Source organism: Protopterus annectens, chromosome 7.part0 (assembly GCF_019279795.1).
Source record: "Protopterus annectens isolate FY-2018-M chromosome 7.part0, PAN1.0, whole genome shotgun sequence".
NCBI classification, from domain to species: domain Eukaryota; kingdom Metazoa; phylum Chordata; order Ceratodontiformes; family Protopteridae; genus Protopterus; species Protopterus annectens.
Window position 1 is genome coordinate 349,145,659 of NC_056739.1, and position 26,198 is coordinate 349,171,856.

General features: G+C 39.7%; 1 protein-coding gene across 1 annotated transcript in view; it reads right to left on the reverse strand.

The window, feature by feature from the left end:
• Positions 1-23,082, reverse strand: part of LOC122806459 (G1/S-specific cyclin-D2-like) — a 281,886-nt gene extending 258,804 nt beyond the window's left edge. Inside the window, exons 1-2 of the mRNA XM_044076919.1 lie at positions 22,716-23,082; positions 19,486-19,701 (exon numbers count right to left, since the gene is read on the reverse strand). Of these exons, the coding sequence (XP_043932854.1) occupies positions 19,486-19,701; positions 22,716-22,919 (420 nt within the window). The 5' untranslated portion in view covers positions 22,920-23,082. The remainder of the gene's footprint in view (positions 1-19,485; positions 19,702-22,715) is intronic.
• Positions 23,083-26,198: the final 3,116 nt, after the last annotated feature.

Sequence of the window (26,198 nt, forward strand, 5' to 3'; positions counted from 1 at the left end):
CAGGGGCGCTTTGTTAGTAATCTGGCAGTGTAGGTAGACCAGGATGGGGGCACTGGGTGATGATGGGGGTGGGGGCGGGGCTGTGGAGACCTTTTGCCCAGTACATCAGTTGACCAAAGGCTGGCCAAGCACAGAACTACTCAAGAGTAACCCAGTACACAGAGGCAGGTTATGGAATTCACATTTCAGTCTGCTAGGCACTCAGGAGTTCTAAAATAAGAGAATTAGCACTAAAGTATCAAGGTCCCTCTTAGCCAGGACTGAGACAGCTGCCATTTGACAACATTATGGCCAATATGTTATGTGATTTCATAGCCCAACTTAAAAGATGTGGTCTGCTAAGAATTCATCCAAGAAACACGGAGTCTTAAAGCATCAAAACATTATGCTATTAAACATCTCCTGTGTCAGGCATCACACTTTGATACTGTGGACCCAATATGCCTCAAGACTTATGCTGGTATGTATGCAGGGGATGTCAGTGTCCATCTTGAAGGAAAGTGAACCAGTTCCAGAATTTTTACAGAAATACGCAGCTGCAATTTCCTTTACTGTTACCTGAAATGACTTGCTCAGAAACCTGGAGCTACAAGCTCATACTGGGCAAATGCATTTCCATCTCAACCAGGAATTGAAAGCTACACACACACACACACACACACACACACACACGTTTGTCTTGCTTACAGAGTTCCTAAAAGTTGACACTGGTGCAAACTGCTGCCCCTTTCTAATAAAATAAGCATGCGATGCTTGACATCATAAAAATGATTAGTGGTTCACAACACAGCACACAGCCTTCTGCACAGAAGGCCACATGAGACATTGGGATCTTTATTCATTATAGTGATGTGTACTCAAATAAATGCAGAATGCTGCAGACTTGCCCTGCAAAAGCCAAAATGATTCAAAACCACTCAATCACTCAATTTCTGTTCATCTCTTCTTGCAAATAATTTGGAGAAAAACAGAATTGGTGGTGTGCACAAAAATTTACAGGGTGTGACTAGTTTGCCAGATTAGATCAATGCAAGTCACAGCAGAGCTCCATTTAGGCTAACATGTCAGATGACTACTAGACGAGTTTTGATCATTCCACTAACAGCTCTCACACAAAAGGAAGAGCTTGCTCCATTGGTGTACCAGGATAAAGCCTTGATGAAGGCCAAGACAACCAAAGTTTCATTACTGCTGCAAAAACTTCTTGAAGCTGGCAGGATGAAGGGAAGAATGATGTGGTTTGGCTGCTACCCACTCGGGGGGGGGGGGGGGGTTAGAAAGCCTAGAACTTTTGGTTCCATAGCAGAGTACACAGTGGAGAATGGACGCCACACAGAAGTGCTGACTTTGAGGCGACCGCTTGCTGGTCTTCACTAATGACCACTGCACATGGTGTTCTGGAACAGCTTACTAGTCAAGTACTCTCTGCTGCTCTCTCCTTGACTAAAGTGAATGGGTTACAGGCCTTTCATCTCCAGAGGAAGGAAGAGTGCCATATGGCAAGTGGAGGGGAAGGCTTGATGGTCACGATGGAAGGAAGAGGAAAAAACAGGAAGGATGGATAGATGGATGAATAATTACTACTCACCAACCAGTAGAGGTTAGTTGCTAAACACCTACCAGGATGGGATAGTAAACATCTTTAGTCCCAAATCAAAGAATAACAAAGTTGTTCACCTCTATGATTATACACAACTGAGCCAAATGTTACAGCCTTTTTGCATACATCCACATAGACCACTGCCAGTCTCACGAATACAAGAACAGTAGTCAAAGCTTGAGGGGGAGATGCAGACAAGTCAGCAGATTTGATTTGTTTTAGGTCAGTTAAAGTTAACCAGATACATGGGCTGGGTGATGGATTTTTCCATCACAACAACACAGACTGTAATGTAAAGGCTAAATTAAAAAGGTATATTGTGTAAAATATGACACAGAATGGCTAATAATCCAATATATATATATATATATATATATATATATATATATATATATATATATATATATATACACACACACACACACACACACACACATACATACATATATAGATTCCCATCAGATCGCCAAATGCTCGTTTGACTGAAACACATTTCACCAAGACCAAATGACTGAAAACTCATTTTGCTGAAAGCTCATTTGACCGAAACTCATTTCACCGAAAATAGTACAGGCAGTATATATGCCCTTTTCCCCACTGTAGTGCAACCCTGGAGTTAGAATATAAGTAGGGGGGTGTGGGGGGCACAGTTTTATACTGTCCAGTTCCTATTAACTGGATAAGTTGATTTAACAACATTGGGTGGGGGGCTACACCCACCCCACACCCCCCTACTTATATATTCTAACTCCAGGGTCGCACTACAGTGGGGAAAAGGGCATATACACTACCTGTACTATTTTCGGTGAAATGTGTTTCGGTCAAATGAGCATTCGGTGATCTGATAGGAATCCATATATATATTTTTTTTTTTTGGGAAAGGAAGGAGCAACCCCAATACACAGGCAGAACATGTACACTGCATAACAAAAGTGACAGCTGTTCAGGACTGAACCTCACACCCTAGAGCAATAAGTTAGAAATATTTGCTAAATGTGCTATCCATGTTGATAGAGGGAGTAAACAGAAAGAAAACCAATACTGAAGCAGAACACAAAGATCAAGTAAAGATGGGAACATACAATGCTTGCAGCAGGGTACATTCAGTATTAAGGAACTAGGTGCACATGCGCTGCTTGCAGCAGAATACGAGCAACTAAAATGACAAATATAAACCTGTTAGGTGCTACAAAAAGGAAAAGCATGTGTCAGTGTCATACAGAAACAAAAATATTCCTGATACAATGACAGATGCAACGAATGCCACTGCTAAGTAAATTAAAAACCAAATTCCACTGGGCCAGACAACATACCTCGTGATTTGCTTCAGATGATGTAGGAAAACCTAACAAAATCATATATACGCATACACACACGATATGTCTGGGGGTTACGTATCAAATTCAAACAAATAAAAAGGTGTTAACATTCTGTATTATGCTTGTATAAAATCATGGAGGTTAGCCAAGAAGATTGCCTTTGTTGCATACAAAACAAAATGTTGAAGGTTGAGAGCCCACCTTTTGAGGCTAGTGTCAAAAGCTAACAGCAACACTCTGTCACTTAAATGGAGCCTGTATAGCCAGACAATCAAGATAAGGGAAAACCTGACAAATTAAAAGGTATCAATTGTCAAATCATACATAACAAAAACACTAAGAAACAGGACACAGCAAGTATTGGTGGTGTAGGTGATGAATTACTTGTCTGCCCTGATGGAGAGTTATTAATGGTGTCCTTTAGGGCAATGGACAAAGACAGCTTCTGATTTTCACACTACCTACTTTAATAAATATGCAGAAGTCCCACAGGATGATCTAAAATACATACTTTGCAGTAGTAGTGGTCTCACCTTTGATGTCGAGAGAGCACCACCACATGTGGCATAAAGGATATATCAGATCACACAAGCTTGAAAATGTATACAGACCCCCGCCCCACGCAAAAATAAATAAATAAATAAATAAATAAATAATATCACAGGGTTGGAAAACATGATTTTTTTGGAAGGTGACCAGATTTCAAATATTAGCCCAGGTAACTAAAAGAGTGACAGGGAGGATGGAGTGCCTATCCTGGGGAGGGTGGGTGGACATACTGGGCAATGCCCAATAAGTACTGGCAGAGGCTGGGACTTGTGGGACAGATGCTGTGATAAAGGACGGTGAAGGAAAACAGTATGGCATGCCCAGCCTACATCTATGAATGGGGCACATTCTCTATGTGGCCCTCCCATCATAGCCGGCCTTAGGCATAGGCCAAATAGGCGGCCGCCTAGGGCGCCACTCTAGTAGGGGCACTTTTCCAGTATTTATTTTGTGCAGGTAGACCAGGATGGGGGCACTGGGTGGTGTGGTAGGGGGTGCCGTGGAGCCCTTTTGTCTAGGGAACCAATTGACCTAAGGCCGCTCCTGCCTCCCATTGTCAAACCATAGCACAGGTTGACTGTCAGCAATAGAATGGATTGATTAGGTCAAGAAAAATCTCCACACGGCTGGATGATAGATTCTCTGCTAGCCCATCTCAATACTTGCCATGGTGCGTACCATGTTCTCATTACACTGACAGAGGTGCAGAGGCCATCTCAGACAGGTCTCTCCCAGGAAGGAGACCCTTCCAGTGAAGGGAACACAGTGAAGCCACCAGGGACAGAACCTGTGGCTGGGACGACTGGGCTGGTGTAGGTGGCTTGATAGTCAGCCATCAGGGGCAAAAATAAATAAAAATGTAGTCATCCTCAACTGTTAACTTCTTCAAACTAACCCTGTACAAAGACACACACACACCTTTCTTTACATTGTCTTTATGAATTACATATCATATGCTTTACTAAGTGAATTATTTGTTTCTTTAACCAATGAACATGCTTGAGACTTCTCCCTCAGCCCCCTCTGAAAATGAAAACGCCTCTACCCATTTAAACAAAAACATGAATACAATTCCCATTAGATTATTTGAAACATAGTTTAAGCAATAACATATCACCTATGATGCTTCAGTAAAGGCACAAGTAGCACATTTTTAAAAAGATCAATCTTTTAAATCACCAAGTAAGGCAGTAAATTAGTGTGGTGCTGACGTAAAAAGCATCAATAGCTGTTGAGCATGTTATAAGGTTTGTGACCCACTAAAGCTTTCATCAAAAAAATGGATGGTCTGACAAAAGGTGGTAGAGACTTTTTAGAGAACTTTTAGCCATACAAAAAGCCATCTGATGTAGACAAACTTTACAGCTAATGTGCTGCTACCTGTGAAGCATCAGTCTTGTTGACTGACTGACAGTGACTTTATAGTTTCTCAATTATGCCATTACTGCAGAACTACTAGCAAGCAAATGTACTATCACAGTACATTTCTTAGTAAAACACACACACAAAGGACATTCCAAATAATCGCCAGTGGAATGAAATTCATTGCACGAGATGCCTGGTCTCACCGTAACAATTTATTTTTATTTTATTTATTTTACATTTGTTTACCGGGAAGGTCCAACTGGACCATTTTCAGCGGAGGCCCAGGGAGAAAAGCTCCGGACGTAATACATAAAAATCAGAACATAATACATTAAATCAGACATGATATAATACATTAAATCAGACATGATATAATACATTAAATCAGGCATCAGATATCAACATGATTGATTACTGGCATTATGTTGTTACACAATAAAATCCCCAAGATGTCACGTAGCAACAAGATGAGAAATATTAACATTTTGCATGTAGTTTCTTGTAGAACATAAGACATTAAGTGTATCTTGCAACAGTGCTGTTGAAAACAGCTATAGAAATCAATGAATATTAATGGAATTCACATACATATTCTAGCTTTGTTAACAGATTTAGCGTTTTAACTAATTTTGCAGGTCTTTAGATGTATGAGCCTTGCAACTCAACATGGTGGTATAGATAGGATACGTATAATACTTTCATTTTGAAGGTGGTGAGGAAATGAAGCTCATCTCAATACCGGAAAATTGCCAAATTCCAGTAATAACGGCCACACAGGTAAAAAAAAAAAAAAACGCACTCTCCACAGCCAAGAATACCTACGTGTCATGTTTAATCATAGCCTCACCTCAGGCTTCGTGCCCACTGAGTGGCACACAGCTACAGTTATCCCACTCCACAAGGGCGGATCCACCTTGGATCCCGGAAACTACCGCCCCATCAGTCTGAGAAGCCTGATCTGCAAGGCCATGGAACATATCATCAAGGAACTTATAAACAAAGACATTGGCAACCTTCAAACACTGGACCCCACCCAGTTTGGGTTCGTGAAGGGCCATTCTTGTCTCCTGAACTTGATTGACTTCTTTGAATCAGTCTCCAGAGCCGTGGACGAGGGTAAGGTGGTCCACACAGCCTATCTGGACCTCGCCAAGGCCTTTGACACCATCCCCCGCTCTAGAATCATAGATAACTTACTAAGCTGGGCATTAATCCCTAAGTCACTCGATGGGTTGCCAACTGGCTTACTGACAGAACCCACACTGTAAAAGTAGCCGACTCCAAATCCAGCTCCAGACAAGTGGAGTACCTCAGGGTTCAGTTCTGGGACCAGTCTTGTTTGGCATCTACTTCTCTGAAGTACAGGGCAATACTAAGGGACTCTTGCTAACAAAGTTCGCAGATGATTGCAAACTGGGAGCCATTATTGAATCTCCAAATGATGTGGATACTCTACAAAAGGGCCTTACAGAAACAGATGCTTGGTGCCAGAGCCATGGGCTCAAGCTCAATGCCATGAAATGTAGTTATCCCCTTTGAGGAAAAAAACATGTACCTGTGAATTACCACATAGGTGGCAGTACACTAAACACCGAAAGTGTGATAAGAGACTTAGGGACACAGGTGGACAGTGGTCTCACCTTCGATAACCACACTGCCACAACAGTCAGGAAATCCTTCTATATGGCACACCTCATCACTAAGGGCTTTTCATCCAGAAAAAAGGATGTCATTGTCCCACTGTACTCATCCCTCAATAGACCCATTATAGAATACAACACCCCATTTGGTATGTACCTCTCAAGACACCTGCAACAACTGGAAAGGTCACAGAAATACCTCACTAAAAGAATCACAGACCTAAAGCAGATGCCCTACGCTGACCGCCTTAAAAACTCCAGCTATACTCTATCATATATCGTCTACTCAGAGGCGATCTCTGCTTAACATACAAGGTTGTCAACCCAGATCTGTTGGACATGCTAGATCCCAATCACTCAGAGCCACATGCTCCATGGATCTAAACCTTGTCATCACAATAAACAAAACCTGCTGGAGTGATAGGTTCCTGACACAGAGACTCCCCAGACTCTGAAACAGACTGCCCATACATGTCAAGCAGAGTGCCTCTTTGGCCCTCTTCAAAAGGAACCTTGACTATTCGATGGGAGAAAGGAAATTCACCTCGGGGATCACATCAGTCGCCCTGCTAGACAGGGGTCCGGGGAAGTAAATAGTGTGGGAAGAAATAGCCAGGGAACTGTTATGGCTAGGCTTGTATAGGCCCTAGGGCCGTTAGCCTAGTAACAACTTATTAACCTATCCTGGAATGATGGTTAGTGGACGGGATGAAACAGTGTAACTGGGGTTCACTTTATAATTCCAAAATCCTGAAATGTAGAATTTCATAATCTCAAGATCATAAAGCCGAAACCTTAAAATCTCAAAACCCCAGAAACACGAATTTCAAAATTGTGACTCCTACACTAACCATACGCCACACACACCTTCCCCACACACACACACACACACACACACACACACACACTACATACAAGCAGGGGAGCAAGCCCCCCTGTGCCCCCACCCCTACTTAAATATACCAACTCCAAGGTCGCACTACACAGACAAACACATGAAAACACCACCATACAAGCTACATTCCCTTCGCACACAAACATCACAGTAACAAAACACACCGACACACACTATGTTTAAGGGTTTTGGTTAGAGGATTTAAATACTTACCCAAACTTCCAGCTATCCATTCACACAGCGCAACACCAGAAGCGCTACTTCAACATCTCCGTACTTTGTGATTTTGAAATTTGCACTGCTTGGGTTTTGGAATTTTGAGCTTTCTGCTTTATAATCTCAGGATTCTGAAATTCGATATTTCAGAATTTTGGGATTATAAAAGTGTTCCCGTGTAAAAGACATTGGGAAGTAAGATTCCAATTAAGTTGTAGGGTACTATTAGGTAGATAAGGGATTAGTAGGGTACTATTCATAGGTTCATACTAGGCTATCTGCCCTGTCCCACGTGCGTGTGCCTTGGTTTGCTCATTTATAAGCCTAGCCAGAGTGTGTTTGGCTTTCGCCACCCATTTTATTAATTTTGCTATGCCCTTTTTCGAGGTTAGTATACTCTGCCTCTGTCTAACAGTGAAAAAAACACACTTCTGGATCACAAGTATCCAAATCGAAGTTTCCACAAAAATGTGGCCTATTATAATTAGTGATGATTTTTTGAGGAATATAGTTCCAAAAAACATTATTTTTTCTTATACAAGATGCAAAAATCTGAAGGAATTAGTTAGAAGTAAGGGCAAGAAGGACAGGGCATTAAATGCAGGCTCTTTTGCTTGCAATAAATGCAAGGTTTGTGATAAAATTATTAATTTAGATGGCCATAAAATTAATGGGGTTACATACCATGCACTAGATCACTTTGACTGCAATTCTTCTGGGGTGGTATACATTATTGGGTGCAATTGTATTAAACGAAAATGGTACATAGGACAAACGAAACGTAGGGTTAAGTTAAGAATCTTGGAACACTTGGGGGATATTAGGAACAGTAGACTTGATAGTCCAGTTGCAAGCCACTTTCATCAATTTCACAATGGAGAACAAACTGGTTTTAAATTCAGTATTTTGGCAAGACCTTGGGGAATGGGAGAAAGTAATATAAATTTTCAAACAAAATTATTGAATATGGAATCTAAATTTATTGTAAATTATGGAACACTATTTCCCAATGGTATGAATTTAGATGTATGATATAAAATATTATTTATTTTTTGTATTCTGTGTGCGCACACACACACATATATATATATGTGTATAGTATTCCATATATATTTGCGTATATTTATGTGTATTTATTTGTATATGTATATATATATCATATATATATATATATATATATATATATATATATATATATATATTTCTTTAAGAAGTGATATATTCATATTTGATTGATTGTTTAATTGACATGATTGATTATGTGGGTGTGTATTTATACTGGTTTGTGCTTTACATTATTATTCCATGTGAAGGCGAAGGCCGAGGTACCAGAATCCAGTAAAAAGAAAATCTTTCTATCCAGTTGTGCTGCTTCATTTGTTTTTGTTTTCTGTCTAACAGTGACACAGAAGTGATACCCGGGGTAAACCTACGATCTCCCATCCACTCATCAAAATTCCTCTTGAAGAGAGTCAATGAGGGACTCTGCCTAACCTGGACTGGGATTTTATTCCAGAGTGAAGGGAGCCTCTGGGTTACGAATCTGTCCCTCCAGCATGTCCTATTTATTTCAGTGCTGAGGTTCAAGTCTCTCGAGCGCGTGGCTCAATGGGATTTGGATTTTCTGAGGTGCAGCATGTCCATTAATTCCGGGTTGGACATGGCTTTATACGTCGGGCACAGATCGCCTCTGAGCAGGCGGTATGCCACTGAGTAGAGCTGAAGTTTCTTTAACCGGGCAGCATATGGCATCTGTTTGAGCCCTTTGATCCTCTTGGTGAGGTACTTTTGGGGTTTTTCCAGTTACTGCAGGTGTCTGGTAAGGTACATCCCAAAAGGGGCATTGTACTCAATTATGGGCCTGATGAGGGATGAGTAAAGAGGCACGATGACCTCCCCTGATCTAGATGTGAATCCCTTCATGATTAGGTGGGCTATATAAAATGTTTTTCTAACCACTTTGGCCACGTGGTTGTCAAATGAGAGATTGCTATCAACTTGGGTCCCCAGGTCCCTAATTACATCTTCTGTACTTAATGGATTACCACCTATGTGGTAATTTGTGGGCACTTTGTTTTCTTGGTGTACTTTGCCGTTTTGTTTTCTCGGCACTTTGTTTTTGCCAAAGGGGATGACTATATACTTTTTGGTGTTTAGCTTGAGGCCATGGGTCTGGCACCAGTTGTCTGTTTCTATGAGGCCAGGTAGATAAGGGATTAGTAGTGCATATTGGTAAACAATAAAGAATCTATATAGTGCGTTTTGAGGAGCTTTTTAAATTGTGGAGTAGAGCTAATGGAAGTCAGGGGGCTAGGCAGTGTATTCCAGGCTTTGGAGATAGAATAGCTGGATAGAGATTTCCCTGCATCATTGTTATGTCTGTTGACATCTAGGCAGTTTTGGTTGCTAGATCTTAATGTTCTTGTTATAGAATAAGGGATAATTAGGTTTTGGAGTGCTAGAGTTTTAGCTAAGGTAGCTCTAGCCAGTTTAGCTGTTTGAGAGCTACACCGTGATGGGTCCTAGAAGGGGTCCCAGTCGCAAATCTGGCAATCTTGTTGTAACAAGATTCTAGTTTCTGTAGGTCAGTTTTACGGAGGTTGGTTAGAATTGGGGATGCATAGAGGGGGGCAGACAACAGATCTGTCCTGGCAATAGTGGTTCTGGTACGTTTAGTGAGAAACTGCTTACTGCGGTAAAGGAGACCTAGATTTTGTGAACCTTCTTGATAGTTTGGGCTATAAGAAAATTAAATTTTAGGCTGTTATCTATTCTCTATTCCTAATAGTAGAGTGTGGTTTTAATAGTTTTGTTCTTAGATATTATGGTAAAGTTGTCACATGGAGGAGGGGATCTACAGGGACTGGAAAGAAGTTTTGTTTTATTTAGATTTAGGATAAGGTGGATGTTGGTGAACCAGGATTCAGCTGATGAGAAGCAGTTTTCGGTTATGGAGTGAAGGTCTTCTATTTGTGTGGACTTAACATATGTGGGTGGTGTCATCAGCGTTTTGTATTACTGCGGCATTGGGTGTGGCGGATGAGAGCTGGTTGGTAAATAGACAGAGGAGTAGTGGACCCAATATGGAGCCTTGAGGGACCCCCAAGGATAATGGTAGAAGTGGGGATAGTTGGCTCTGCTATTTTACTGCTAGTTTGCGTTCTGATAAGTAGCTTCTGAACCATGTTATTGAGGGGGGGGTAGAGATGTTTAGAGCTGTTAATGTACTAAGGAATCTATTATGGTTGACCATATTGAAAGCTTTGGACAGATCTAGAAAGATGGTAGAAACTAACTGTCCACTGTTTCTGTGGTGGTTGACTATGTTTGAGGAGGACATTAGGGCTTGCTTAGGTGGTGTTGTGGAAGGGTCTAAGGCTGTGTCGAATTTTTAGTTAGTAGATTAAGGAGGTAGTTTATTAGTTGAATGTGAATGACTAATATTTTTGATGACAGAACAATAATTGGTTGGTAGTTGCTGAGTTCTAAGGAGTTGCCACCCTTGTGCAGTGGAATAATGTGGGATATCTTCCATATAGTGGGTACTTTATTGTAATTAATAGATAAATATTAGAGAGTGTAGAAACAGGATAGGCGATAGCCTCGGCTGCTAGCTGTAGGAATTCTGCTGGTAAATTATCTGCAGTTAGGGTGGTAGGCTTAAGCTTATGAAGCAGTTTTAAGATGGACGGATGGAAGGTAAAGTGGGATGTAGTTTCTTGTGCATTTATGCCATTTTGTGGGGTTGGTGGGTCTGGACAGCTACTGTTTGAACTAGGATCCTGCTAGGTTTTTGTGAAATATTTATTGAACCGAGTGGGGATGTTATCATGATTGTTCACTGTTGCAGGTGTTGGGGTACTGGATTTCCCTGGTTGGAATATAGAGTTTATAGTGGCCCAGAATTTTTGAGGGCAGCGAGTATATTTTTCCTGGAGGTTTTGGTAGAGTTTATTTTGTCTAATGAGTTTTTTGGCTTTATTGCAGAGTTCTGAGTAGTTTTTTTTTTTTTAGATGATAGGGTTCTGTTTTTATGAAACTGTACCTATGCCTTGTCCCAATCTTTGATAATGGATTTAGTTCCCTTAGATAGCAAACGGGCATACCTTTCTTTTATTCTAATGGATCTGGTGGGTGCATGATGGTCTAATATTTGTAGGAAAGATGAGATGAAGTAGTGGACTACCTCATCAAGTGGTAGTTGTGTTAGTGGTTGCCAACTGCAGCATTATAGGGCATTTAGGAAGTCATCAGGCTTAAAGTTCTTTTTGTTCCTGACTACTCTAAAGGTTGTATGGTGAATGTTGTGAGCTCTACTCCTTAGAAGGAAGGTGGGTTGATGGTCACCAAGGCTGTCAGGGAGACAGCCTGTTTTGAGATGAGAGTGAGGGGTCAGATATAACAATCCAGTCCAGCATGGGCTGACTTTTGAGGTTTTGTCTGTTCTAGTAGGCCATGAGCTGGGTAAACCCATGCATGATGTGGGTGGATGGATTGTGGCCAGAGCAGTTGTGCCAGTCTATGTTAAAGTCTCCTAGCAAAATATTTTCCTGAGGGCGGGAGTCTTGAGATCCATTTTAGGAGGAATTCCATATTGGCAACATTATCGCCTGGTGGGCAGTAGCAGCCTACAATGTTTGTGTTTCTTGGGATTCAGTTTTAGCCTAGCAAGGATAACTTCTGCATTGTCTAGGTCTGCTATATTGGTGTCAGGTTGTTCTACGATGAGATGGTTTTGGTATAGTAGTGCTACTCCCTCACCCCTTTTGCCTGTTCTATCTTTATGTAATATGTTATATACTGGTGCTATTTCATTATTGTTAACTTTTGGTTTTAGCCAAGTCTCTGTCAACAGCCCAATTTCAGGTTTATATATGACCAATAGGGCATGCAGGTCATGAACCTTATTTAGGATGCTTCTTATGTTAAGGTTTAGAAGGACAAGAGAGACCTTTTGTCTACGGAAGAGAGTACGGCGATTGGGGTCTGGGCTAGTCTGTGTGGTGGGACCAGGATTAGGGTGTATGTCTCTACTGCATGTTACTTTATTTCTTACAGGTTGGTAGAGTTTGCTAAATTTACTGGTAACTGTACAGTGTTTTAGAAAGGTGTGAGATTTGCATTTAGATGACAGTATATTGTGTGGGTAACAGCCAGTGTGAGTGGCTGAGGAGGCATGAAGCTGTGTATGTATGAAGATACAGTGTGATGGCAAAGAACTGCTGTTTGCCATGGAAAGGATACGTTGTTTTGGGGTAGAGAATGGTAAGTAGTTAGGGTGAGAGTTGGAGCAGTATGGTAGTTGTAACTATATATATATATCTAATTATATATATTGGGGGAATTAGTATGCGATTATGTTGACTGTGGGACTTTTCCCTTTTTCAGTAAGAGTAGATTTAGTAAGAAGTATTGTAGAAATCCTGTGTGGCAAGAGTAGTTAAGAGTTTGAGTAGAGTGTGGCAGCTGTTATGCGGTTGAAGATGTGGAGATGTGTGACTGGATAATTAGGTCGGCGGGAGGGACAGAATTGTAAATGAGGGTGTGGCCTGTAACTAAGTCAAATTGATGTTGGGGTGGGTGGGAGAGTGGAATGAGCCTGAAGTGGGATGGCCCTGGCCTTGTTGAGGATTAATGAGGGGGGGGGGCAACAATCAGCCAGGTAAGCTTTTCTTGCTTGTTTAGTCAGTTAATGCTGGGTGGTATCAGCATGACCAAAGACTGCATATGACTTAAGGCAGGAAGTTATTTCGGAGGGCAGAGAATAGTCAAGGACAGCAGGGGAAGACAGTAGCTGTGGGCATGTTATATAAACTGCATAAGTTGTGAGAGAATGAGATAATGGGTAGGTGGTAGTCGCAGAGAAGAAAGAGTATGAAGGGAGAAAAGTAAAGAAAAGATCAGTCTAGGGAGTACAGGGATTAGAGTTGGTTGGTACTGATAGGTGGAAGGGGGGTAGTAGAATAGGGCAGAAAGGGGTGGGGGTCAGGCAGGATATCTCAGGAAGCAGAGCTTGAGGGGTAATATATAGCTGGGTAAAAAGGTATGTTAGGACGTACTTTAATGTCGTATAGACTGGATCCTACTGGGTTCAGTCCTCTGAATGGGTGGGTAGGTTTTCTGTACTTCACTTTGCTTGGGTCATCCTGCAGTAGAGTTTAGGAGACGAATTCTTGGAGGGCAATCTACCTAATTAAGGGCAAGGCAGTAGGAAAATAGGAACTAGCTTACTTTTAATACAGTGTTACAGTTTTAGGGGTGCAAACTAGGTTAGAATTCTAGTGAACTAATAGTGAGACAGTGGGTATGAACAACATTCAATAAGAATCATCATCTAAGATCACATTCAACTTCTACAGAGCATGACTGAACAGTGTAAGCAATATGCAGGTCTTCAATCACATAGTAATCTTGTCCATAATGCAGCTACACAGTTCTAAAAATAAGCAATCATTGAGTGTAATGCGCAGCTAGTGGTTAGGCAACTTGAAGGGTACAAGTTATGCTATGTAGCACTTTGGTTGTGCCAGTTATACAAGTCATAAAACCAAACGTTATGCTTGAACGTGGGTTTTTCACTTAGGGGCGGCTGTTTTTGTATAAGACGATTATGAGCTATATAGTCGGTAAGCTACAGGGGGTACAAAGACCCACAACACCAGCCAGTGTCTGGGATAAATATCCCCAGTGTCCGCCATACCTTTGCTGCATCTTACACCTGAACATACAGTTTCCAGAGCTATGTTCCTTGTAACAACTACCATTTTGGCTTGGGAGATTATGTCAGCAGTATATATAGCAGTTTTAGTGCAACAGAAGATATACTAACACATAATTCAGTGTCAGTACAAGAAAGGAATTATTAACATTATTATAGCAGGTTCTATGGGCGCTAGCAGCTTTTTGTTATGCTTATAAGGCAGTTCCAGCAAAAGCCAATGGCACGGACTGTTCAGAGTATCACATCGTTCTACTTTTCCTTGCACATCCGAGTCCCTGAACCGGATTAACAGTAATGATTTGGCATAAAAACCTGACATTACACCAGACATCCAGTAAATGAGGACAGGACATAATCTAGCAGTAACGATTAACAGTACAATATCATTTTGCTTAATCTGCTCTTCTTGGCTATGTAAATGTGAAGAGAAAGGCTGCAACTCGGAAAACACTGCAATACACTTGCCTAGTCCTGCAGCTGAAATAATGGCATAAAATCAAGAAACTGTAAAGTCACCGTCAGTCAATAAGACTGATGCTTCACAGGTAGCAGCACATTAGCCACAACATTTATTCACACCACATGGCTTTTGGTACGACTGACAGGTTCTGTACAAGTCAGTATCACCTTTGTCTGACCATACAACTTTTTGATGAAAGTTTTAGTGGGTCATAAACCTTACAACATGCTCTATATGCTATAGATGCTTTTTGTTGTCAACAGCACAGTCTGCATGTACGTGTGAAGTATTTACTCTGAAGGAGAGGAATCAACATTCGTCCACATTGTTAGAGCTCATACAAAGTGTTGAAACACGTGCGCACACACACACACACACACACACACACACGCGCATGCACACACACACACAAAACGCATTACCAAAAATCAGTATAATCCATCACAAATGTGTTACCCTTGTACGTCAACTTACTTTTAAAGGCAGTTCCAGTATATTAGGAAGAAAAGTATACCAACATTACTGGGAGTACCTGCCCCGAGTAACACTTTTGCTACTTCTACAACCATTTCAAAGTAAAGGTTTCTGGAATCAAAAATTGCTGTGTCTCTTCCGTGCTCCTTTTATTCACAAAAAATATTTATAAACTCTGTTAACAGTCTTAAAAATGTCATTAGTATTTTCCTTCTAATAAAATGTTTACTTCCCAATATTTACAAGTAACCATCCTTCTACTAAATGCTATTCATTCCTACCCTTTCAGTGTGATTTTTGTTTATCCTTTCTGTATTTATGCAGACGTTTCCTTTCCATCCTACTGAGCCTAAAAGTACATACAACACAGGGCAAAATTTCATAAGAGCTGCTCTCGAAGTCCGCCCTGACCGAAAGACTTGCTTTCAGTGTAACTTACACTTTGGAATAAAGCCCGTCTATAAACAGGCTTACACCGAGGCTAGATTCCAAATAAAAACTGCTGTCAGTCTAAGTGGCCACTTACACAAAGAAAGTCTTTTGGAATTGGGCCCATTAAGAGCCACAGAAATCAACATCAACTCATGGTAACCATGGACATCACTGTAGTTTCTGTATTAAACCATCATACAATGGGCCTTCATTTACACTGACAGTCAATCATGGAAAAAGACTATGGATTTCTGTAATGGTTTCTCACTCTATGTGATATGTCCAAAGTAAGACAGTATGTAAAAAGGTCACAATAAACACACACAATCAATAAAAGCTACAAGAAAAACCTAGCCAGGCTAGAATTTCCACTGTGATTCCTTAAATCTCTTGTATTAGAGGCACATGGGATACATGCAAATGACCCTTAAGAACATCAGGCGTTTCAGCTATAAAGAAAAAAAAAAAAAAGTCATGGGCATTCAGAATCGCCATATAGCTGAAACACCCGATGTTCTTAAGGGTCATTTGCATATATTCCATGTGACTCTAATACAAGAGGTTTAAGGACATCTTTACCAAGTCTAAACCATTCTGTTTTTCACTGTTCAGTTTGAATTGCTGCTTTCTAACTAAATACTTCAGGTGTTTGGTATACCCATTCTTTGCAGTGCAGATAAGTTTTTTCCCCTAGATTTGCACAACTGGAAGTCTTGCTGTAAAATCGATTAAACGTGCAAATATTTCAATTCCCTTTTGCCTTTTCAAGGCTAAATCTCACATCCTAAATGATCTCCTTCCTCACAGTTTCCCCAAAATTTGCAAACGTCTGGCAACTTTCATTCCAGGTACGGCTGTAATGACCATAATATACAGGTTAAAAGGACTGCTGGCACCTTTGTCTGTTACAGTAATGATGTTGTGTAATCTTTCCACCTTTTCTTAAAAAGTTTTAGTATCATAGACAGACCCTTTAGCCTCTTTTAACATGATAGTTCTAGACTGGTATTTTCCTTTAGGTCTCGAAGCTTTAGAAAAGCGCTGATACCTACAATTTTCAAAAAGATGGGTTGAGGGGGCAGCAGGTAGCATTCGTTACTCGGGGGAAAAAAAAAGTGTGTATTAGACTTGACGCACAACCAGTAGACTTTTCCCACCTTCTTTTGCAGGAATTCTCTCTTTTGGGTCATTTCCCTTCTTTTATTTATCACGTAAATCATTTTACTGAGATATATCACAACACAATATTTCTATCCACAAAAATGGCCTCTTTCTCCCATGCTCCTGGCAGAGAAGATAGGCTCAAAACTTCTTTACAAGTCCCGAACGATGACCATTTTGCCGAACGATGCCCATTTTGGAATATATGAGAAAACTTTACAAAGAAGACAAAATACATGTCTCTCCAACCATAATCCGAGCTCCCAATATGATTTGGTGTGAGCCATGAAAGGGTAGAACAACAAATAGTAAAAAAATTCTGATTCAGTAATGATATAACCATCCAAGTTAATTATGATTTGTGAGGCCCCCCCCCCCACCCACACACACACACCTATCACTCAATATCCAGACAGCCAGAATCCATTCTCATTATGTCCAGTGAGATTATCTACTCTTTCAACTCCTTTTCCTGTGGACAACAACAACAAAGATCCACCCTGAAATACCCACTTAAACGCAAAGTTGGGAAGAAATGCAGAAACTAGCACCATTCAGACTGTTCCTTAACTTACTTATATTGCACCAAGTCTGAAAATAATATACCTTTTAACTGCCATATTTCAATACACAGCAGCAATCAACCAGAGACATACATTCTTCTTTCCTTGGCTTATACAGAGAGAGTAACCATGCTCTGACCCATTCTGACTTGTTGTCAAAGTATGCAAATTAATCTTCTCTTAAAAGAATGATGGCATCCAGCTTTAAATAATTGAAAAAAAAAATTAAATACATTTCCATAAACTGTTGTGTCTCCAGTGACCTTCCTAATCCAAGTATGTTGCAGCTGCCGTCCAGCATATGTCCTAAAAAAAGAACAAAAAACGGGTCAAGAACACATGCTGCAAATGGGAAAAAGGTTTTCAAAAACTAAAATAAAGCAAGTTAGGGTATAATAAGTCATCTGCTTTATCTTTCTGGGGCTTTCAGAAGTCTGTCGAAAAAATAAATTTCAACCCATCCACATTACAGAGCATATTCTTAACTTGTTTTTTGCTGTGTTCTGTCATTTTGTACAAAGCCACCTTGTGTTTTCTGAAACCATCTAATTTACCTCGCATATACTTTTTCACTTTGGTTCAAATGGATAAATTTAAGTAACCTTGTCTTTTGAAAGTATCCCATCTGTCGTCTCTTCCTCCAAGTCACCTTTGCTTTCTTTTGTGAAGCACAACTCTGATTGTTCATGCCTGGCCAATTCTGCATCTTCTACACTACCTGCCCAGTAGATTTTTCTGCAAGAAATTGAAGCTTTGCTAATAAAGCAAATCATTTATGGCCAGCTTTGAGCCAATTTCACTTTGTTTGCTAAAATACCCCCCCCCCCCAAAAAAAAAAGTATTACATTTAACAATTAAAGAATTTCTTAGAGATTAAGTTATTAATGTGAGAAGAGGTCCAAGAGTGAATCCTCCATATTTACTCACCTTATGGACAGGGCTGCTTGCCAACTGTTTCTTAACACACAGCATAACTCCACTACCACTTTCAGTCAGGAAATTCTAGCAAGGTCCTCATTAAACCACCACCCTTTCTACAGAACTTGCAGCACTTCAGATCCCCTTCCTATACACAAAGACGCTTAGATTTGCTTCCACTGTATGGCAAAGCATTCCAAACTCCTGCAATATGTGGGAGACATCACTGATATGCGATTCATCAATCTGTACTGCCATTTGACTTTACTGCGATTCATTAAATCAATAAATGCATACCACAAGTAGTGTAGCTGTGCAGGTGAATGGTGACCAATAGCTGCATGCCATTTGCTTGCATGTGAAAAGGATGGAATTGTGTGTTTGCACGGACTGTGAGATGACGTAACAGATTCAGACCTTTTTCCCCACTGTTGTATCACCTCTTGAGTTAGTAAATTTTACAGATCCAGGGGTGTGCAGGAGTATTTTCCCCTCTGCAAGGACCTTTGAAAATGTTTTTGTACAGTATTGATGGCTCCAATAACGCAGATGGATGCTTCATCCAACATACTGATTCACCTTAATTCAGTACAAATACCATGCAGTAATATCCAAGTGTTTCATGACCACAGCTCTTTAAAGGAAACTCTCTCTAGTCAATTTTCTGTGCAAGACAAAGCACTGCTGCATGGAAAGAATTCTCACAGAGTCAACCTCCTTACTTCCTCTGAAATACACAATGTAAAACAAAGCAACTGACAAGTACCTGCACACAGCACAGCATCACAACTGTACTCACATGTGGACTTGGGATCTACTGTCCCCCTTAGCTTCTCGTTTAATTTCAAAAGAAATTACATAAAATTAAATGACATGGTTCTCCAATTTCTCATTATCTGAGAAAAAAATGTTTATGACCTCAGCCGGATGCAGTTTTGGGGCAGAATGAGCAAGTAGATGGGGGCAAACCCAAGCACAGAAATTAAAATCCCTGATGTTATTAATGACCAGATCTAAAAAAAATTCTGATGAGGATAACTGCTGCTTGCAAAACTATACTTACAGTTTGTAAATACCTTTTTTTAATGTTATCAAAAATGATTACACATTAGCATTTCAGTGCAGGTTAGTGCCTAATGCAATAATACATAACATGATGTAGAGAAAATTACCAATAATTCCTGCACTGTGATGGAGTTGTCAGTGTAGATGCAAAGTTTCTTAGCACTTAGGGGCACAGTTTCACGTAGCTTCGATGCCAGAAACATGCAGACAGCCCCTAGAGCCTGCAGGTGACTTTTCTTGATATTAACAGAAGACAGAAACCGATCCAGGTAATTCATTGCCAGCGGAAATACCTCCTCTTCACACTTCTGCTCTTCACAGACCTGAGGGGGAGGGACAAAAATCAAATGATGAAATATATTAGTTAACAATAAACTGGACATTTTTTTGGTCTTCTGGTCACTGGGTGGTCAAGATATACTTCCTTTTCACAACCACAACACCCAATATGAAACCTTTTTAAAGGCTAACAAAGCAGCTCTCCTTTTCAGACATCTTTCCTAAATCTAAACTTACAAAATATAAAAAGAATTTCTAGTAGAAGTTTATATACTCTAGAATAGTTAACTGAAGCTCAGATTTTTTGTTTCCACTCAGTTTGTAACAAGCGAAACAGTTTTTTTTGTCAGTGACTCCATGTTTTACATCACCTGAAATAGATACGTTTGCTACCTAATGCAATAAGATTATAAGATTCTCACAGTTCTGGATTATCACCCTATAAACAAACCTCCACATTTTCAGCTTTGTTTTGTACACCATCAAGGCAAAAGCAGCAATTAAAAAACAAAAAAAAAAAAAAAAAAAAAAACATAGCAACTTCATTCTTGAAATAAAAAGTGATTGGGAGGGTGGCCTAATGGTTAAGGTGTTTGCCTTACAAACACAAGGTACAGGGTTTGGGTCTCACAGGGGATAAATGGCTAGGCTTAAAATGGCTCGCAGGGGCAGTTAGCCTAGTACTAATCTATGATGTAAATTCAGGGGAAAATCCATGCAGTTTGCTAGCTAGAAAACTGAACTTTAAAAACGTTCAGACCTTTTTTAGTTATGACCCTGTTCAGTTGGTGGAAGCAGCATACAATAACAGTGACTGAAAGTCATACAGTGCATTAATTCTTACCGGGGCTAGAGCCCACAACCCTCCTGGACATGGGCAGTTATCACCAAATGGAATCTTGGGTATTGACTAGTACTTCTATAGTGCTATATTGGGATGAAACAGATAGGCTTAAAATGACCTCCAGGTCGATAGCCAAGTAATCTCCTATGATCCTATGACTACCTATGACTAATTTTAAATAATATGTTGATCATGCCTGACAAGAACACAGTCTTTTAGGATTCAAAAGAAGTTCTGTCAAGGATAACTTGTCTATTAATGACACCACCTACCTCAGAAGTCTCTTTAAATGCATGCTGCCTTGGCTTAATTTAAGTCCTTTGCTCAAGTCAAATGTATTTAAGAGGGGTTAAAAAGTTAAAATAAAGTTATAGCAAATTATTCAAAAACTAAATTAAAATAATTCCAACAATACTGAAAAATATATGTACAATAAGAAATACAACAGGCAATTCTCATAAAGTCCTCCTCTTCTCATTTATTAGCAATGCTTGGAAGTTTATCGGAAACCATCTAATCCCCTGAAAGCAGTAGAATACTAGAATATCCTGTTCAGAAACTATTAATTCAACAGTAATGCCATGTCGCAAACAAACTTGCAGGAAATCCTGTGCAGAACTACAATAGCAAACTGCCCCCCCCCCCCCCAAGTAAAATAATCCAAAAAGAAAAATAATAAGAGGGGAAACACCACAAATTTATTCAAAGAACAGTTCCAAACTTTGCCAGCAATTCCCCAGCTACTTAAAAGTAAAATAAGAAATAAACACTGCAAATATCTTTAGCTATTTGTATCAAGTTGTAAGCATAAGAAATAATGTGCAAAGCCAAAAATAATGATGGGACAAAGACCCCAAGACGGGTACAATTTTTAAATACAGCTGTGATAAACTTCAAAGTTGCTAGATTTTTTGCATTATTATGCTATATTCTGTAGGATAAACGCCTGAAACTCAAATAGCTGTTATTTATTGACAACAATCCTCAGCGATTTGCCAGAAAATCACAAATGTTATGAGGGATAAACCAAAAATAAGAGGCAGAAATCTGGACATTCTGCAAAAATCTGGATAGTTGAAAAGTTATAACCTCAGTACAGCAAATTAATTTTTCATTCTTACAAAAATAATAAATATTTTAAGTTCTTTTACAATAAATACGGAAAGTAATCCAGAAAAAATAAATAACATCGGTGTGAAACCTATGCATTTCGGTACACAAAAAGCTATCGTGTATAAAAAATGAAAACAGTCATCTTATTCAAACTTCATTTCAACAGATGGCTTCCAGAACCCTCTCAGACAAGGGCAAGAAATGCAGCTGAAAAGGCAATCTAGGAGCACAGTAACATCCTAGTAAAAGGGGCGGTGATGGTAACTGCTCAAGCACGTCATTTGTAAATGTCAAATATATTTTACTTGAAAAAATATATACTCGCCCATCCACGCTGCGTAAAAATGCATACACGAACTGATTGTGACACATAACGATGAAAAACACCAACAAAACAATCGCTATAATGCAGAAAAGGTTAAGATAAATGTAACTAGTTATCCCATACAAAAATACTGAGAGCAGAATAACCCCATCCCCTTCTTAATACTGTTCACAGGATAGTATGCTATTATGAAACCCTTACAGTGGAGAATCCCAACCCAAGCGAAAGATGTCGATCTCGATTTAGACTTAAAATAAGACTGGATTTAACCTGACCACGTACAATTATTACCTCAGCTGGAGAACTTTCCTAAACCCAACCCCCCATGGGGACACTTTTAGACCCAAGTTGAAGATGCTCCAAATTAAATAGTTCGTCCCCCGTTAATCAAGTACTTAGTTTCCAATATAACCAAAGTAGGCAGATGCACTGTGCTGGAGAATAAATCCCCTTACTATTCGTACATCTCTGTAAATACTGGAATAACCCCCTTACTTAAAAAATACACAATAAATAGTACACATGATTCAACAATTAAACAAAACACACAATTTGGCTTGGGAGCTACTACCAAGCAAGAACTCGAACCTTCGTCCTACCACAAGCGCCCCCTCCCCCACTACCAGTGAAAAGTTTAGGTATGGGGCCACTGTATGCGAAATAGCCATTTTCATCCAACTTACAGGGGATCACCTCAAAACTTTCACATTTCGAGGAAGAAGGCAGCACTAATCCCTTCAAACTTTGAAAGAAGAGTTCGTGCGTTCCAGCCTCACCTGTAACATCCAGTAAGCGACTATTTTCCGCATATAAGGCTTTATCTCTTTCTGTACACACTGGAAGTATGGGCTCCCTCCTCGCAGCATGTAATGCTCCTCCAAGCGCAACAGGTTAGACAGCACCCGCGGATCCTTCAACAGCTGCGAATCAGTGCGAGCACGTTGGAATGAAGGTAGCCCTTCCATACATATCAGCTCCATAATCAGAAGTGAAAGGATTGTAGCGAAGAGTGTGGGTTACACGGCGCACAGGACACTGCAAGAACCACAACATTTACCTCCTGTGTGCAGCTGTTGCAGCTGGCGCCCGCTGCCCAACACTGACAGGGAATTCCTTTACCTTTCAAACGTGCTTCAAAACGGAATGACGTCTCAATAAGTTAACACTGAACAACGCTCCAACACTCTATAGCTGGCACTTGTCTATCAACTATTCTTCATTTTAACACGCTCTACCACTTAGGAAGAGCAGCCAATAAGAGCTAAAATCACCATAACGGTTCGGCCCACAGCAGCGTCTTGTTAGAAATACAAAGACAATGTACATCTCAACTGTATAGATTTTTGCCTGATATTTTTGGTCCGTTTTCATACAAATTGTGGTTTTCTTGCAAACTACTGGAAAATCATTAAAGACTGAAGTTAGAAAATAATGACAGACATTTGAGTTTCAGACTTCTTACCCTTTAGAAAATTCATGCTAATACAAAACCCGTTATTCTATCAACTTTCTAAGTCTGTAAGAAAAACAATTTTTTTAAAAAAGTCCCTATTTTTGCGCCTTTGTCCCACTTATAGTAATGGTTTTGTCCGGATTTAATTCTTGTTACTGTAAAAAAAAAAAAAAAAAAAAAAAAGTACGAGACAGGTTTGCCGCAACCTTGGTTACGCCCACATCAGTGTCCACGTGCATAATTTGTGTATACTGTACGTCATCCTCTTTTCCTGCTGTCTTTTGAAATATCTTAAGAGTTAAGGTAGTGGGAGCAATACAGTGTTTTTATAAGTTTGGGTTTATAGTTTCTAACTTTAATATAACATAAATGAACCTTAAAAATGTTTTATTTCCAGTTAAAATAACGTTGACTGGTTACAGTACAGACCACAGAGGTAAAACAAGTTTATAATATGTGGCAATCTTCCATTAGTTTATCTCAAAATTCATTTCCAGTTTTATATAAAGTAGAATTTATGAGCGATGTTATGGGTTGCTGTGTCTGATGACGATCGTTGCATTCACTGATTTGTTTGGTTCAATAATAATGTTTTTCGGTGCAAAATAGGGTAATTGTGTCACGGTGTGATAAATTATGACTACCATTTTTATGCCCCCGTGTTGGGCCTTAATCCTTGATTATTTGCGTCACTAGCTTCCTTGATGTAAAGACTTAATAAATAGGTTGATATATATAATGTATAAAATAAAAAAAATGGTGTTATATTAATGTGCTTACCACCGAAACAGCTTAACTAACATATGACAATTCAAGTTAAGTGACATTGCAATTATGCCTGCATGTTATATTTTTTCCTGTTCTGTCTGAAAGAGGCCCAACCCCCCCCCCCCCCCCCCATTAAAATTAGCCAAGTAGAGAACCCCGATCCCATTCAAATGGAGTTAAGGGTAGCCATTGACTGCTGATGTGGTGGACCCAGGCTGTGCATCTTGATGCACAACTGGTTAGTGATATGTAAATTACGAAACTGGCCTGTGACGGTCCTATTCTGAAAACAATTGTGACAGAGATAGTAGGTATATAATATGCGGAACATACCAATCAAGTTACAATTTTAAGTATTAAAATTATGTGTGCCATAATATTACTTATTGAGAGGATCTGTTTGGATTTATTATTAGTATTTTAAACGAATCATTGGAAAATACTATTTATTATACGTTTAAAGAGTATTCAGTACCTGTGCTGCCCTGCTCCTTATTGCAGCAGAAGAAATAACAGCTGTAATCAACAAATAAATTGCATTCGTTTATGTCTTCAAGACGCATGGATGCAGCTTTAGTTGAATAACTATTTGTGAAATAAATGTTACAAATGATGAAAATGCCCATGGCATGATGTGTGCGTTTTTATCCCATTTATTTATTTGTTTACTTATACCAAGTTTTTAGTGTGAATTTTAGCGCTGTGGTCTGAATGCAGCAGGAATGGAAATGGTTACCAGAATGGGTCCCACAGCTTGTTTTAAAAGCAAACTCGGAATGAAAATAAGGACTCCACTATTACTTAGTAAGGGAAAGACTAGTTGGTTACCACCATTGTTCTCGACTTTTTAACCGCACAGACAGGGACAAATCTGTAAATAATCAGTGACATTTTTTTTTAAAATACTAGTACAGTTTATCTTGAGAAGTTGACAAGAGTAAGAGGACATTAACTAACCTACATTTTCTGAACTAAAACAAGTCTGTAACTCTCACTGCTGTCAATATTAAGTATAACTCACCACCTTTTCACCACAAAATTGCCAGTTTTAGGTGGGAATATGCCAGGCGAAGCGACATTTTGAGCCAAAGTCAGGGGCATCCCTGGAAATTAGGAACATTTGAGACATATGCTCTCAAATATCTGTGATTTTGCATAATGTCCCTGATTTCACCTAATATTTTGCCCTCTTCATCAGAAAATGGCTCATTTTCTGGTAAATCACTGAGAATTGTAGTCAGTCAATAATGCCAGACGTTAAGAGTTTTATGCTTCTCAGACTGCGGTGGTGGTGCTGCGGTAGCGTTGTCGTCTCACAGTTAGACGTTGCCCGTTCGATTCTCAGTTAGAGCGTCTTCTGTGTGGCAACATGCATTAATGGGCATTCCTTCGTTGAAGGTTGTGCGTTAGGTCCGGCAAGCCAGCACGTAAAAATCTACTGCCAATCATTAGCGGACTGGAGTTCCGCTGTGGCGACCCCTAACCGGGAAAAGCCGAAAGACACAAACAAACATTGTGCAGAAAATGCAGGTTGATGCAAAACCAGTTGTTCTAGTAACATTTTATTTGAATTGCAGTAATATTTAACACGTTTTCTGTGAATTTTGGGCCTTTGTCCAGAATCCTTTTTTAATCTCTGTTAAATCATTGCATTTTAAATAAAGAACTGGGTGCATATATATTAATAGAAAACCAGCCATAGTAACATTTTCCATTGAACTGCCATGCGGTATGCATATATGATTTTTGTTTAACAAATTTCTTTCACTCCAACATTATATACATTTTTTGTTTCTGTCTTACCTTAAACCTCACTGCTGTTAAACATTATTTTGTATGTATGTTTTCCCACAAATTCCATGTATTTCTTTGTTATTTGCCATTTTCTAAAGATCCTGCTTCCCATTCTCTTATCTCCTTTACATTATTTGAAATTTCAGTTACAGTTGGTGTAGATTTTGATTTCCATTTTCTGTTGCTGCTTTCTAGAGAGCCAGTAGCATGAAACTTAGTAAAGCCTTATTATGTCTAGACAATT